This window comes from Oncorhynchus kisutch, linkage group LG15 (assembly GCF_002021735.2).
Source record: "Oncorhynchus kisutch isolate 150728-3 linkage group LG15, Okis_V2, whole genome shotgun sequence".
Classification (NCBI taxonomy): Eukaryota; Metazoa; Chordata; class Actinopteri; order Salmoniformes; family Salmonidae; genus Oncorhynchus; species Oncorhynchus kisutch.
This window is the reverse complement of record NC_034188.2, coordinates 2,868,395-2,885,049: the sequence shown is the minus strand read 5'-3', so window position 1 is coordinate 2,885,049 and position 16,655 is coordinate 2,868,395. Positions and strand designations below refer to the sequence as shown.

At 47.1% G+C, this 16,655-nt stretch overlaps 1 protein-coding gene across 1 annotated transcript in view; it reads right to left on the bottom strand.

The window, feature by feature from the left end:
• fam193b (family with sequence similarity 193 member B) overlaps nucleotides 1–16,655 on the bottom strand; it is a 56,356-nt gene that overhangs the window by 23,075 nt on the left and 16,626 nt on the right. Inside the window, exons 5-7 of the mRNA XM_031789489.1 lie at nucleotides 15,574–16,630; nucleotides 12,482–12,671; nucleotides 2,218–2,454 (exon numbers count right to left, since the gene is read on the bottom strand). Of these exons, the coding sequence (XP_031645349.1) occupies nucleotides 2,218–2,454; nucleotides 12,482–12,671; nucleotides 15,574–16,630 (1,484 nt within the window). The remainder of the gene's footprint in view (nucleotides 1–2,217; nucleotides 2,455–12,481; nucleotides 12,672–15,573; nucleotides 16,631–16,655) is intronic.

The following is a 16,655-nucleotide window of genomic DNA, read 5'->3' as shown; positions in this document are numbered from 1 at the left end:
AGACGGTTAGACAGTCAGACAGACGGTCAGACAAACAGACGGTCAGACAAACAGACGGTCAGACAAACAGACGGTCAGACAGACAGACGGTTAGACGGTCAGACAGACGGTTAGACGGTCAGACAGACGGTTAGACAGTCAGACAGATGGTTAGACAGTCAGACAGACGGTTAGACAGTCAGACAGACGGTCAGACAGACGGTCAGACAGACGGTCAGACAGACGGTCAGACGGTCAGACAGACGGTTAGACAGTCAGACAGACGGTTAGACAGTCAGACAGACGGTCAGACAAACAGACGGTCAGACAAACAGACGGTCAGACAAACAGACGGTCAGACAAACAGACGGTCAGACAGACAGACAAACGGTTAGACGGTCAGACAGACGGTTAGACAGTCAGACAGACGGTTAGACAGTCAGACAGACGGTCAGACAAACAGACGGTCAGACAAACAGACGGTCAGACAAACAGACGGTCAGACAAACAGACGGTCAGACAAACAGACGGTTAGACGGTCAGACAGACGGTTAGACGGTCAGACAGACGGTTAGACGGTCAGACAGACGGTTAGACGGTCAGACAGACGGTTAGACAGTCAGACAGACGGTTAGACAGTCAGACAGACGGTTAGACAGTCAGACAGACGGTCAGACAGTCAGACAGACGGTCAGACAGACGGTTAGACGGTCAGACAGACGGTTAAACGGTCAGACAGACGGTTAAACGGTCAGACAGACAGACAGATGGTTAGGCGGTAAGACAGACAAACAGACGGTCAGACAAACAGACGGTCAGACAGACAGATGGTCAGACAGTTAGACGTCAGAGAGACGGGTAGACGGTCAGACAGACGGTTAAACGGTCAGACAGACAGACAGATGGTCAGACAGACGGTTAAACGGTCAGACAGACGGTTAAACGGTCAGACAGACAGACGGCCAGACAGACGGTCAGACAGACAGACGGTCAGACAGACAGACGGTCAGACAGACGGTCAGACAGACAGACGGTCAGACAGACGGTCAGACAGACAGATAGACGGTCAGACAGATAGACGGTCAGACAGACAGACGGTCAGACAGACAGACGGTCAGACAGACGGTCAGACAGACAGATAGACGGTCAGACAGACAGACGGTCAGACAGACAGACGGTCAGACAGACAGATGGTTAGACAGACAGACAGACGGTCAGACAGACAGATGGTTAGACAGACAGACAGACGGTCAGACAGACAGATGGTCAGACAGACAGATGGTCAGACAGACAGATGGTCAGACAGACAGATGGTTAGACAGACAGATGGTTAGACAGACAGATGGTTAGACAGACAGACGGTCAGACAGACAGATTGTTAGACAGTCAGACAGACGGTCAGACAGGCAGATGGTTAGACAGACAGACAGACGGTCAGATGGTTAGACAGTCAGACAGAAAACATCTAATTACAACTATGAAAACATCAGAAACAGGAGACAGACTAGTGTCCTGTCCAGGGGGTGTCCTGTACATCAGAAACAGGAGACAGACTAGTGTCCTGTCCAGGGGGTGTCCTGTACATCAGAAACAGGAGACAGACTAGTGTCCTGTCCAGGGGGTGTCCTGTACATCAAGCTGTCTCACTACAGAAACAGGAGATAGACTAGTGTCCTGTCCATTAGTCCATTAAGATGTCTGACTACAGAAACAGGAGACAGACTAGTGTCTAGCGCCTCTAGCACTGAGATGCAGTGTCTTAGACCTCTGAACCAGGGTCTGTAGTGACGCCTCTAGCACTGAGATGCCTTAGACCTCTGAACCAGGGTCTGTAGTGACGCCTCTAGCACTGAGATGCCTTAGACCTCTGAACCAGGGTCTGTAGTGACGCCTCTAGCACTGAGATGCCTTAGACCTCTGAACCAGGGTCTGTAGTGACGCCTCTAGCACTGAGATGCCTTAGACCTCTGAACCAGGGTCTGTAGTGACGCCTCTAGCACTGAGATGCCTTAGACCTCTGAACCAGGGTCTGTAGTGACGCCTCTAGCACTGAGATGCCTTAGACCTCTGAACCACTCGGGAGACCAAGCTGCCTCACGTAACAGAAACAGGCGATTACTACAAATATTAAGTACTTCCACAAATACACATGTAGACGTCCCAAACAAACACCAATACTTTAATATGTATTAACTGATCTGTGTTGATGAGTATTCCCACCATGTCATGTGACATCACCTTCTTCTTCTGTTTATGGCGTGCCCGCTTGGCAGCCTTAGCGCTGTTGGCTGGTTTGTGCTCTGAGGAGTTGATGAAGTCCAGCAGCTCGTCCACGTCTCGGTGGTCGATGGAGGTGGACACGGCCGGGTCAGAGTCCCGTCTCTGGGGAAGACACTCCTCCTTCCGACGCGTCAGACGGGACCGGAGCTTCTCTCGGATCTCTGTGTAGTTACGGCTGGTCGGAGCCGCCGGGGGCTAGAGGGAGGACAGGATATGATCAGAGGAGAGATTATCCTTCAATAGCATGCGTTTCATTTCGATATCTTTCGGTCTTCCTTTGCCCTTGTTCACTCCCCTTTAGACATCTGTAAAGGTTGGATAGGTGACAGTAACATGGCAGAAACTAGTTGGAGACTACACCTATCCAGCCATCTCACATGTAGGGGAAGGATGGCAGAAGGGAGGAGAGCATCTTTGTGGATTGAAACCCGAGCAATAATCTTTTGTTGTTGTATGTTTATTGGCTAGAGAGAGAGACCAAGATGAAAGGTAGGAGAGAGAGAGAGAGAGACCAAGATGAAAAGTAGGAGAGAGAGAGAGATGACCAAGATGAAGAGGTAGGAGAGATGAGAGAGGAGAGAAGGACCAGAGAAGGAGGAGAGAGTATGATAGACCAAGATGAAAAGGTAGGATATGGAGAGAGAGGAAGAGACCAAGATGATAAGGTAGGAGAGAGAGAGAAGAGACCCAAGATGAAAGGTTAGGAGGAGAGAGCAGAGAGACCAAGATGAAAGGTAGGAGGAGAGAGAGAGACCAGATGAAAGGTAGGAGAGAGAGAGAGAGACCAAGATGAAAGGTAGGGAGAGAGGAGAGAGACCAAGATGAAAGGTAGGAGAGAGAGAGAGAGAGACCAAGATGAAAGGTAGGAGAGAGAGAGAGAGAGACCAAGATGAAAGGTAGGAGAGAGAGAGAGAGAGACCAAGATGAAAGGTAGGAGAGAGAGAGAGAGACCAGATGAAAGGTAGGAGAGAGAGAGAGAGAGACCAAGATGAAAGGTAGGAGAGAGAGAGAGAGAGACCAAGATGAAAGGTAGGAGAGAGAGAGAGAGAACCAAGATGAAAGGTAGAGAGAGAGAGAGAGAGACCAAGATGAAAGGTAGGAGAGAGAGAGAGAGACCAAGATGAAAGGTAGGAGAGAGGAGAGAGACCAAGATGAAAGGTAGGAGATGAGAGAGAGAGAGACCAAGATGAAAGGTAGAGAGAGAGAGAGAGGACCAAGATGAAAGGTAGGAGAGAGAGAGAGAGACCAAGATGAAAGGTAGGAGAGAGAGAGAGAGACCAAGATGAAAGGTAGGAGAGAGAGAAGCAGAGCCAAAGATGAAAGGTAGGACGAGAGAGAGAGAGACCAAGATGAAAGGTAGGAGAGAGAGAGAGAGAGACCAAGATGAAAGGTAGGGAGAGAGAGAGAGAGACCAAGATGAAAGGTAGGAGAGAGAGGAGAGAGACCAAGATGAAAGGTAGGAGAGAGAGAGAGAGAGACCAAGATGAAAGGTAGGAGAGAGAGAGAGAGACCAAGATGAAGGTAGGAGAGAGAGGAGAGAGACCAAGATGAAAGGTAGGAGAGAGAGAGCGAGATGAGAGAGAGAGAGACCAAGATGAAAGGTAGGAGAGAGAGAGAGAGACCAAGATGAAAGGTAGGAGAGAGAGAGAGAGACCAAGATGAAAAGTAGGAGAGAGAGAGAGAGACCAAGATGAAAGGTAGGAGAGAGAGAGAGACCAAGATGAAAGGTAGGAGAGAGAGAGAGACCAAGATGAAAGGTAGGAGAGAGAGAGAGAGACCAAGATGAAAGGTAGGAGAGAGAGAGAGAGACCAAGATGAAGGTAGGAGAGAGAGAGAGACCAATATGAAAGGTAGGAGAGAGAGAGAGAGAGAGAGAGAGAGAGAGAGAGAGAGAGAGAGAGAGAGAGAGAGACCAAGATGAAAGGTAGGAGAGAGAGAGTGTTGAAAGAGCAGTGGGTTGGATTCCGACCCATGCTGGCAGTGGTACATCGTACATATGCAACACAGGCAGAGGGTTAAGACTGTTGGACCACCCGAAGGTCACCGGATGGCACATTAAACAACCAAATGGGTTTACATTTGGCCCCAACGTGAACACAATGTTTGCCAAGTGAAAAGCCAAGTGCTCCATACATTCAATCACGATCCATTACTAAAGAGACGGACTGTGTCCAAAGAACTCACTGTTCATACTGTTCATGCTTTTAATGCTATTTCAATAAATGACTAAGTGTGCCATACTATGAATTAGGAATGAGAATTGCCAGGGACCTCACGATTCTATATGTATTGCGGTTCGAGACCGTGATTTTATTGCGATTCGAGACCGTGATTTTATTGCGATTCGAGACTGTGATTTTATTGCGATTCGGGACTGTGATTTTATTGCGATTCGGGACCGTGATTTTATTGCGATTCGGGACTGTGATTTTATTGCGATTCGACGGCCCAAACATATTGGCCGTGCGGCTGTCTACGACAACCCGTCGGATGACTCATTGTTGGAGGGAAAAGCAGTAATATTTTTGTGGAAATTGTGATTTTGGTTGTTTTGGAGACTTTTCCATTTTTCATTATAGTAATTATTTAGCATGCTCAATGTGAAAACGCTCAAACTTCCCTGGGAGAGTGTCACAGCCAACAAGATAACAGGCTACAAATCAATGGCGTTTGGCTGGTTTGGACACAGAATAATTAGCTAGCCAGCTAGTAATGTAGTAAGATAAAGTTGTCATTCACAATCAACTATTTTTTATTTTCTCTACAGGTAGCCAGCCTTACACCGGAGCCAACGCTCATAAAAAGGGTCGCACTTTTTCTGATGTTGTTTGATCAGTGTGTAGGCCCACTGATCGGTGTGTAGGCCCATTGATCGGTGTGTAGGCCCACTGATCGGTGTGTAGGCCCACTGATCGGTGTGTAGGCCCACTGATCGGTGTGTAGGTCCGCTGATCGGTGTGTAGGCCCGCTGATCGGTGTGTAGGCCCGCTGATCGGTGCGTAGGCCCATTGATCGGTGCGTAGGCCCATTGATCAGTGCGTAGGCCCATTGATCAGTGCGTAGGCCCATTGATCAGTGCGTAGGCCCACTGATCGGTGCGTAGGTCCACTGATCGGTGCGTAGGCCCATTGATCAGTGTGCAGGCCCACTGATCGGTGCGTAGGCCCACTGATCGGTGTGTAGGCCCGCTGATCGGTGTGTAGGCCCACTGATCGGTGCGTAGGCTCACTGATCGGTGCGTAGGCCCACTGGTCGGTGCGTAGCCCCATTGATCGGTGTGTAGGCCCACTGATCGGTGCGTAGGCCCATTGCTCAGTGCGTAGGCCCATTGATCGGTGCGTAGGCCCGCTGATCGGTGCGTAGGTCCACTGATCGGTGCGTAGGTCCACTGATCGGTGCGTAGGCCCATTGATCAGTGTGCAGGCCCACTGATCGGTGCGTAGGCCCATTGATCGGTGCGTAGGCCCATTGATCGGTGCGTAGGCCCATTGATCGGTGTGCAGGCCCACTGATCGGTGCGTAGGCCCATTGATCAGTGTGCAGGCCCACTGATCGGTGCGTAGGCCCATTGATCAGTGTGCAGGCCCGCTGATCGGTGCGTAGGCCCATTGATCAGTGTGTAGGCCCATTGATCAGTGTGCAGGCCCACTGATCGGTGCGTAGGCCTGATCAATGGTCAATATATATTGATTTAATCCCGTTTAGAATAAGGCTGTAACATAACAACAGAGGTCTGAATACTTCCCACTGTATATCTTGACATGGCCTATTGATTAACCAGACACTCTTATTATTAGCATTATTGTTGTGTGCTAGAATTTGCCGTTCTTCTTCTCTTCCATTGTTGTGTCATAATGGGGCCACTGGGCCAGACAGACCTTGGTGAGAGTGAAACCTCTGACTTCTTCTCTTTCTCCCAAGCCCCACCTCACAACAACAACAAAGATGATCACTTCTTCCCCTCTGACAAAACGGGTTCAACTCGCTATTTGTATTTGGGGTTTGGTCCGACATTAAGGGTCATATGGACACTAACACATGGAGACGCACTGTAATAGAGAAGTTAATCAGGGTGGTTGGAAAGGTTGCTGTTTCACCTCAGATTTCGGGCAGAGCAGACTACTAAAAAACAGATGTACCAATTAACTTCATTCTGGAAAATGAAATGCTCAGTTTGTCCAGTGAGCATTACGGTACCATGTCTCTACTGTAATAGAGTACTGATGGAAAGGTTTAACTTCCCTGTTTATGTTTCACCTCCTCAGATTAGCAGACTACTAAAACGGATGTACGGATGAACTTTCATTATGGAAAATTAAATGCTCCGGTTATCACGCGCACATTACAGGGACCACGTACCGCTATCAGCATTTTAATCAAATAAAAGGTTATACTAGCTGTTTATTCGGTTTTAAAACATTTTTTTTTCAATAAGCATAAAACTATTATATAAAGAATTGGCGTCTCGTTCTCATTCATTCTCTCATTCAATACTTTGATTTCAACATGTGAACAACGTGGACAGGCTAGCATGCTGTTCCAACAGTTGGAGACGGACAGGCTAGCATGCTGTTCCAACAGTTGGAGACGGACAGGCTAGCATGCTGTTCTAACAGTTGGAGACGGACAGGCTAGCATGCTGTTCTAACAGTTGGAGACGGACAGGCTAGCATGCTGTTCTAACAGTTGGAGACGGACAGGCTAGCATGCTGTTCTAACAGTTGGAGACGGACAGGCTAGCATGCTGTTCCAACAGTTGGAGACGGACAGGCTAGCATGCTGTTCTAACAGTTGGAGACGGACAGGCTAGCATGCTGTTCCAACAGTTGGAGACGGACAGGCTAGCATGCTGTTCCAACAGTTGGAGACGGACAGGCTAGCATGCTGTTCTAACAGTTGGAGACGGACAGGCTAGCATGCTGTTCTAACAGTTGGAGACGGACAGGCTAGCATGCTGTTCTAACAGTTGGAGACGGACAGGCTAGCATGCTGTTCCAACAGTTGGAGACGGACAGGCTAGCATGCTGTTCTAACAGTTGGAGACGGACAGGCTAGCATGCTGTTCTAACAGTTGGAGACGGACAGGCTAGCATGCTGTTCTAACAGTTGGAGACGGACAGGCTAGCATGCTGTTCCAACAGTTGGAGACGGACAGGCTAGCATGCTGTTCTAACAGTTGGAGACGGACAGGCTAGCATGCTGTTCTAACAGTTGGAGACGGACAGGCTAGCATGCTGCTCTAACAGTTGGAGACGGACAGGCTAGCATGCTGTTCCAACAGTTGGAGGCGGACAGGCTAGCATGCTGTTCCAACAGTTGGAGACGGACAGGAGGTCGTGTTTCTAATTCAACTGTTTTGCCTTTTTAGCTGTATTCCAGAGCGTATCAAATTATACCCTGATCCAAGTTGGCTGAACTTGAAGTCTAAATATTAGCTGGCTACTCACTAACACGTGGGCTTGTTCTTGAGAGATTGTTTATGAGACCGGTGTTCGTTTACTATAATGGCTGCTACATTAGTTAATGTGTGGTTCAGGTTAAATTTGTAACCAAAAGGTCATTTTTTATAGAAGACCTGAAAGCCAGATCAGGGAATATTGCAAACAATAAAAGGCAGGTACAACTTTTTTGATAAAATAATGAAATTATTCGAGGTTCTTATGATTATGGCCTATATTCAGCCTCAGGTAAAATCGACCTGAATTCATTAGATTATTGCTGAATGGTTTAAATGCTGTGTATTTGACCGCTAATTGTACAAAGCTTATTTTATTTCGAGAAAATATTTTGTTAAAAGTTTGAAAAAAATGAAGCTATGAGTTTAAATTTTTTAAATTTTACCTTTATTTAACTAGTCAGTTAAGAACAAAATCTTATTTTCAATGACGGCCTAGGAACAGTGGGTTAACTGCCTGTTCAGGGGCAGAACGACAGATTTGTACCTTGTCAGCTCGGGGATTTGATCTTGCAACCTTACGGGTTAACTAGTCCAACGCTCTAACCACTAGGCTACCTGCTGGTTACTAGCCCAACGCTCTAACCACTAGACTACCTGCTGGTTACTAGCCCAACGCTCTAACCACTAGACTACCTGCTGGTTACTAGTCCAACGCTCTAACCACTAGACTACCTGCTGGTTACTAGCCCAACGCTCTAACCACTAGACTACCTGCTGGTTACTAGCCCAACGCTCTAACCACTAGACTACCTGCTGGTTACTGGTCCAACGCTCTAACCACTAGGCTACCTGCTGGTTACTGGCCCAACGCTCTAACCACTAGGCTACCTGCTGGTTACTGGCCCAACGCCTCAACCACTAGGCTTCCTGCTGGTTACTGGTCCAACGCTCTAACCACTAGACTACCTGCTGGTTACTAGCCCAACGCTCTAACCACTAGGCTACCTGCTGGTTACTGGCCCAACGCCTCAACCACTAGGCTTCCTGCTGGTTACTGGTCCAACGCTCTAACCACTAGACTACCTGCTGGTTACTAGCCCAACGCTCTAACCACTAGGCTACCTCAAATCAAATCAAATTTTATTTGTCACATACACATGGTTAGCAGATGTTAATGCGAGTGTAGCGAAATGCTTGTGCTTCTAGTTCCGACAATGCAGTAATAACGAACAAGTAATCTAACTAACAATTCCAAAACTACTGTCTTATACACAGTGTAAGGGGATAAGGAATATGTACATAAGGATATATGAATGAGTGATGGTACAGAGCAGCATAGGCAAGATACAGTAGATGATATCGAGTACAGTATAACATATGAGATGAGTATGTAAACAAAGTGGCATAGTTAAAGTGGTTACTGGCCCAACGCTCTAACCACTAGGCTACCTGCTGGTTACTAGTCCAACGCTCTAACCACTAGGCTACCTGCAGGTTACTGGTCCAACGCTCTAACCACTAGACTACCTGCTGGTTACTAGCCCAACGCTCTAACCACTAGGCTACCTGCTGGTTACTGGCCCAACGCCTCAACCACTAGGCTTCCTGCTGGTTACTGGTCCAACGCTCTAACCACTAGACTACCTGCTGGTTACTAGCCCAACGCTCTAACCACTAGGCTACCTCAAATCAAATCAAATTTTATTTGTCACATACACATGGTTAGCAGATGTTAATGCGAGTGTAGCGAAATGCTTGTGCTTCTAGTTCCGACAATGCAGTAATAACGAACAAGTAATCTAACTAACAATTCCAAAACTACTGTCTTATACACAGTGTAAGGGGATAAGGAATATGTACATAAGGATATATGAATGAGTGATGGTACAGAGCAGCATAGGCAAGATACAGTAGATGATATCGAGTACAGTATAACATATGAGATGAGTATGTAAACAAAGTGGCATAGTTAAAGTGGTTACTGGCCCAACGCTCTAACCACTAGGCTACCTGCTGGTTACTAGTCCAACGCTCTAACCACTAGGCTACCTGCAGGTTACTGGCCCAACGCTCTAACCACTAGGCTACCTGCTGGTTACTGGCCCAACGCTCTAACCACTAGGCTACCTGCAGGTTACTGGCCCAACGCTCTAACCACTAGGCTACCTGCTGGTTACTGGCCCAACGCTCTAACCACTAGGCTACCTGCAGGTTACTGGCCCAACGCTCTAACCACTAGGCTACCTGCTGGTTACTGGCCCAACGCTCTAACCACTAGGTTACCTGCTGGTTACTAGTCCAACACTCTAACCACTAGACTACCTGCTGGTTACTAGTCCAACACTCTAACCACTAGGCTACCTGCTGGTTACTAGTCCAACACTCTAACCACTAGGTTACCTGCTGGTTACTAGTCCAACGCTCTAACCACTAGGTTACCTGCTGGTTACTAGTCCAACGCTCTAACCACTAGGTTACCTGCTGGTTACTAGTCCAACGTGTATTACCAAGTCCTTTCCTCCGCTCATAAATCTGCCTGAAATGTATTATTTAGGCTCTCGATGTGTATCTGTTATTTTAACAATATAACCTTTAGTTCTAGTAATGATTATTTAATGCATCAATTCCAGCAGTTATTGTTTTAATAATAATACATCTCGTCTGAAACAAATCAAGCCGTTTTCTCTCAGGCCTCATTAGAAAACAATAATCTTCCCTGTTTTCTCTCAGGCCTCCATTAGAAAACAATTAAACAATAATCTTCCCTGTTTTCTCTCAGGCCTCCTTAGAAAACAATCATCTTCCCTGTTTTCTCTCAGGCCTCCTTAGAAAACAATAATCTTCCCTGTTTTCTCTCAGGCCTCCATTAGAAAACAATTAAACAATAATCTTCCCTGTTTTCTCTCAGGCCTCCATTAGAAAACAATCATCTTCCCTGTTTTCTCTCAGGCCTCCATTAGAAAACAATCATCTTCCCTGTTTTCTCTCAGGCCTACATTAGAAAACAATAAAACAATCATCTTCCCTGTTTTCTCTCAGGCCTCATTAGAAAACAATCATCTTCCCTGTTTTCTCTCAGGCCTACATTAGAAAACAATAAAACAATCATCTTCCCTGTTTTCTCTCAGGCCTCATTAGAAAACAATCATCTTCCCTGTTTTCTCTCAGGCCTCCATTAGAAAACAATAATCTTCCCTGTTTTCTCTCAGGCCTCCATTAGAAAACAATAAAACAATAATCTTCCCTGTTTTCTCTCAGGCCTCATTAGAAAACAATAATACAATAATCTTCCCTGTTTTCTCTCAGGCCTCCATTAGAAAACAATAAAACAATCATCTTCCCTGTTTTCTCTGTTTTCTCTGTTGTAACTTGGTGGCTTTAGTTTAAAAGCTCATAACTCAGGTTCTGATAAATAAATCTGTGATTTAAAAAATTAAATCTGGATTTGAAACAGTTTGTAGTTTTCAGAACTATATATATATATATATATAAAATTGAACCGTCAATTTGACGATGTCACGTGTGTCTGAGAGCCTCTTGTTTTAGATTTAAAGAGTTTTAAAGTGAGTTTTGATCAGTCTTGGAAATAAAAGTGCTGGAAACAAATTGCCTCACTATTTTTGGTGTAGGTACAGCCGACTAGCGCAAAAATAATATTGCGATATTGTCAAAAATATTGTAATACAGTGCATTTGTAAAGTATTCAGACCCCTTGACTTTTTCCACATCGTTACGTTACAGCCTTATTCTAAAATGGATTAAATAGTTTTTTCCCCTCATCAATCTACACACAACACCCCATAATGACATCACAATACCCCATAATGACATCACAATACCCCATAATGACATCACAATACCCCATAATGACATCACAACACCCCATAATGACATCACAACACCCCATAATGACATCACAATACCCCATAATGACATCACAAAACCCCACAATGACATCACAACACCCCATAATGACAAAGAAATGTTAAATGTTTTATTACACAAGACTTGTCTGTGTGCTTAGTGTCGTTGTCCTGTTGGAAGGTGAACCTTCACCCCAGTCTGAGGTCCTGAGTGCTCTGGAGCAGGTTTCATCAAGGATCTCTGTACTTTGCTCCGCTCATCTATCCCTCGATCCTGACTAGTCTCCTAGTCCCTGCCATGCTTCACCGTAGGGATGGTGCCAGGTTTCCTCCAGCTGTGAGGCTTTGCATTCAGGCCAAAAAGTTCAATCTTGGTTTCATCAGACCAGAGAATCTGGTTTCTCATGGTCAGAGAGTCTTTTAGGTGCCTTTTGGCAAACTCCATTAGAGGGTATCGTGATGTCATTAGGGGGTATCGTGATGTCATTAGGGGGTATCGCGATGTCATTAGGGGGTATCGCGATGTCATTAGGGGGTATTGCGATGTCATTAGGGGGTATTGCGATGTCATTAGGGGGTATTGCGATGTCATTAGGGGGTATTGCGATGTCATTAGGGGGTATTGCGATGTCATTAGGGGGTATTGCGATGTCATTAGGGGGTATTGCGATGTCATTAGGGGGTATTGCGATGTCATTAGGGGGTATTGCGATGTCATTAGGGGGTATTGCGATGTCATTAGGGGGTATTGCGATGTCATTAGGGGGTATTGCGATGTCATTAGGGGGTATTGCGTGTAGATTGATGAGGAAAAACATGTATTTAATAATTTTTAGAATAAGGCTATAACGTATCAAAGTGTGGAAAAGGGAAGGGGTCTGAATACTTTCCTAATGCCCTGTATACCATCAAATCAGATTTGTAGCCGTATGCATTTTTCCTCCATCACTACTATACATACCGCGTTGTGTCCGAAGAACTCACAGTAGCAGCAGTCACAGTACTTCCCATCCTTCTGGTTGTTTGAGGAGGAAGCACAGGAGCTCCTCTCAGAACTAGAGTCCTCGTCCTCTCCCTCCTCCAGCTCCGAAGGGGGGTGACACAACCCCCCCGCCCCGTTAGACAGCTTATGTCCTTTACACGCCTGGTCCCTGGAGCATAGACACGGGATGCAGAGAACAGATAGTCAGATGAAGAGACAGAGAAATACAGAAACCATGCTTAGTGAGGTGACTTTTAGAAGAATTCAGCAGTGATGACAGGTAGAACCACGACCATGTCTCATCACTAGATTCTAGAGCAGTGATGACAGGTAGAACCATGTCTCATCACTAGATTCTAGAGCAGCAGACAGTGATGACCGGTAGAACCACGACCATGTCTCATCACTAGATTCTAGAGCAGCAGACAGTGATGACCGGTAGAACCACGACCATGTCTCATCACTAGATTCTAGAGCAGCAGACAGTGATGACCGGTAGAACCACGACCATGTCTCATCACTAGATTCTAGAGCAGCAGACAGTGATGACCGGTAGAACCACGACCATGTCTCATCACTAGATTCTAGAGCAGCAGACAGTGATGACCGGTAGAACCACGACCATGTCTCATCACTAGATTCTAGAGCAGCAGACAGTGATGACCGGTAGAACCACGACCATGTCTCATCACTAGATTCTAGAGCAGCAGACAGTGATGACCGGTAGAACCACGACCATGTCTCATCACTAGATTCTAGAGCAGTGATGACAGGTAGAACCACGACCATGTCTCATCACTAGATTCTAGAGCAGTGATGACAGGTAGAACCACGACCATGTCTCATCACTAGATTCTAGAGCAGTGATGACAGGTAGAACCATGTCTCATCACTAGATTCTAGAGCAGTGATGACACGTAGAACCATGTCTCATCACTAGATTCTAGAGCAGTGATGACACGTAGAACCATGTCTCATCACTAGATTCCAGGGGAGGCCTTCTGAAATAATGTCTGTGTTCCAGTATCTCATGCAAATCGTTTAGTGTCCTCGCATGTTAGCGTGAAATGTTTCTGAAATGTACGACTTCATTTAATAAAATGTCACTGCATTAGGGCAACACTCCCCAAACAAACACATCTTAGAGTTTGACATTTAGTCAGTGGTTATCAATTTAACCAGCTAAATAGTATTAGCAATCTGTTTGCAATCGAGCAATACATTTGATGAATCTACAGTGGCAAGAAACAGTATGTGAACCCTTTGGAATTACCTGGACTTCTGCATAAATTGGTCATAGATGAAGATCAGATTAAATTTTAAGTCACAGCAATAGACGAACAGTCTGCTTTAACTAATAACACACAATGATATGTTTTCATGTCTTTATTGAACACACAGTGTAAACGTTCACAGTGCAGGGTGGGAAAAGTATTTCATAACTGGTTGACCCTCCTTTGGCAGCAATAACCTCAACTAAACATTTTCTATAGTTGTGGATCAGACCTGCACAACAGTCAGGAGGAATTTTGGACCATTTCTCTTTACAAAACTGTTTCAGTTCAGCAATATTCCTGGGATGTCTGGTGTGAACCGCTCTCTTGAGGTCATGCCACAGCATCTCAATCAGGTTGAGGTCAGGACTCTGACTGGGCCACTCCAGAAGGTCAGGCCTCTGACTGGGCCACTCCAGAAGGTCAGGACTCTGACTGGGCCACTCCAGAAGGTCAGGACTCTGACTGGGCCACTCCAGAAGGTCAGGACTCTGACTGGGCCACTCCAGAAGGTCAGGACTCTGACTGGGCCACTCCAGAAGGTCAGGACTCTGACTGGGCCACTCCAGAAGGTCAGGACTCTGACTGGGCCACTCCAGAAGGTGTATTTTCTTCTGTTGAAGCCATTCTGTTGTTGATTTACTTCTGTGTTTTGGGTCGTTGTCCTGTTGCATCACCCAACTTCTGTTGAGCTTCAATTGGCGAACAGATAGCCTAACATTCTCCTACAAAACGTCTTGATGAACTTGGGAATTCATTTTCCCGTCGATGATCGCAAGCTGTCCAGGTCCTGAGGCAGCAAAGCAAATCCAAACCATGACGCTCCCTCCACCATACTTTACAGTTGGGTTTGGTGTTGGTCTTCTGTGCGGTGCCTTTTTTTCTCCACACAGTGTTGTGTGTGTTCCTTCCAAACAACTCAACTGTAGTTTCACCTGTCCACAGAATATCTTTACCAGTAGAGCTGTGGAACATCCAGGTGCTCTTTTACAAACTTCAGAAGTGCAGCAATGTTTTTTTTGGGACAGCAGTGGCTTCTTCCGTGGTGTCCTCCCATGAACACCATTCTTGTTTAGTGTTTTACGTATCGTAGACTCGTCAACAGAGATGTCAGCATGTTCCAGAGATTTCTGTAAGTCTTTAGCTGACACTCTAGGATTCTTCTTAACCTCATTGAGCATTCTGTTCTGTCCTCTTGCAGTCATCTTTGCAGGACGGCCACTCCTAGGGAGAGTAGCAACTGTGCTGAACTTTCTCCATTTATAGACCATGTGTCTTACCGTGGACTGATGAACATCAAGGCTTTTAGAGATACATTGGGAACCCTTTCCAGCTTTATGCAAGTCAGCAATTCTTAATCTTGGGTCTTCTGAGATTTCTTTTTTTCGAGGCCTGGTTCACACCAGGAAATGCTTCTTGTGAGTGTTTTTATAGGGCAAGGCAGCTCTAACCAACATCTCCAATCTCATCTCTTTGATTGGACTCCAGGTTAACTCCAGGTTAAGCTCCAATTAGCTTTTGGAGAAGTCATAAGCCTTTGGGGTTCACATACATTCACAACCTACACAGTGAATGTTTAAATGACACATTCAATATAGACAAGAAAAATACAATAATTTGTGTGTTATTAGTTTAAGCAGACTGGGTTTGTCTGGTGTTGTGACTTAGATCAGATCACATTTTATGACCAATTTATATAGAAGTCCAGGTAATTGCAAAGGGTTCACATACTGTTTCTTGCCATTGTACATCGTTCTCCCATCTAATTCCTGTGAAACTATCTACAAAACTACCAACCTGCAGGCGCCAGCAGTCAGGTGTTGCCCAGCAGTCAGGTGTTGCCCAGCAGTCAGGTGTTGCCCTGCAGTCAAGTGTTGCCCTGCAGTCAAGTGTTGCCCTGCAGTCAAGTGTTGCCCTGCAGTCAGGTGTTGCCCTGCAGTCAGGTGTTGCCCTGCAGTCAGGTGTTGCCCAGCAGTCAGGTGTTGCCCTGCAGTCAGGTGTTGCCCTGCAGTCAGGTGTTGCCCTGCAGTCAGGTGTTGCCCTGCAGTCAGGTGTTGCCCTGCAGTCAGGTGTTGCCCTGCAGTCAGGTGTTGCCCTGCAGTCAGGTGTTGCCCTGCAGTCAGGTGTTGCCCTGCAGTCAGGTGTTGCCCAGCAGTCAGGTGTTGCCCAGCAGTCAGGTGTTGCCCAGCAGTCAGGTGTTGCCCAGCAGTCAGGTGTTGCCCAGCAGTCAGGTGTCCCACGTTGGAAGAGGGCAGCGCCCCCCCACTGTGGCCATTACAGGGGTGGTTACAGCCCATCAGGGAGGGGCCCAGTTTGCTGTGCTGGCCGTTCACAGGAGGAATGTGTGAGTTCTTACATGCCAAGGGCTTATGGAGGGCCGCTGCTGAGCAGTCAGGGCCACTCAGGGCCCCCAGCTTGGCCCCTGTTGGGCAGTCAGGGCCACCCAGGGCCCCCAGCTTGGCCCCTGCTGAGCAGTCAGGGCCACCCAGGGCCCCCAGCTTGGCCCCTGCTGGGCAGTCAGGGCCACCCAGGGCCCCCAGCTTGGCCCCTGCTGGGCAGTCAGGGCCACCCAGGGCCCCCAGCTTGGCCCCTGCTGAGCAGTCAGGGCCACCCAGGGACCCCAGCTTGGCCCCTGCCGCGGGGACGTGGAGGTTTGGTACCAGCGGGGAGAAGGGGGCGTGAGCAGCTAGACCGGGAGAGGAGGATGTGACATGGCCGTGCTGCTGCCCTCCGGAGCTCTGCTTGAGGGGCAGGAGAGAGGAATGCTGAGAGGAGGAGGAGAGGCCAGTGGGGCTGTTGGGGGGGACAGATATGTCTGAGTGTTGGTGGTGGTCGCTGGGGTGGAATGCTTCCCCTGGAGGACAGAGGAGAGACAAGTG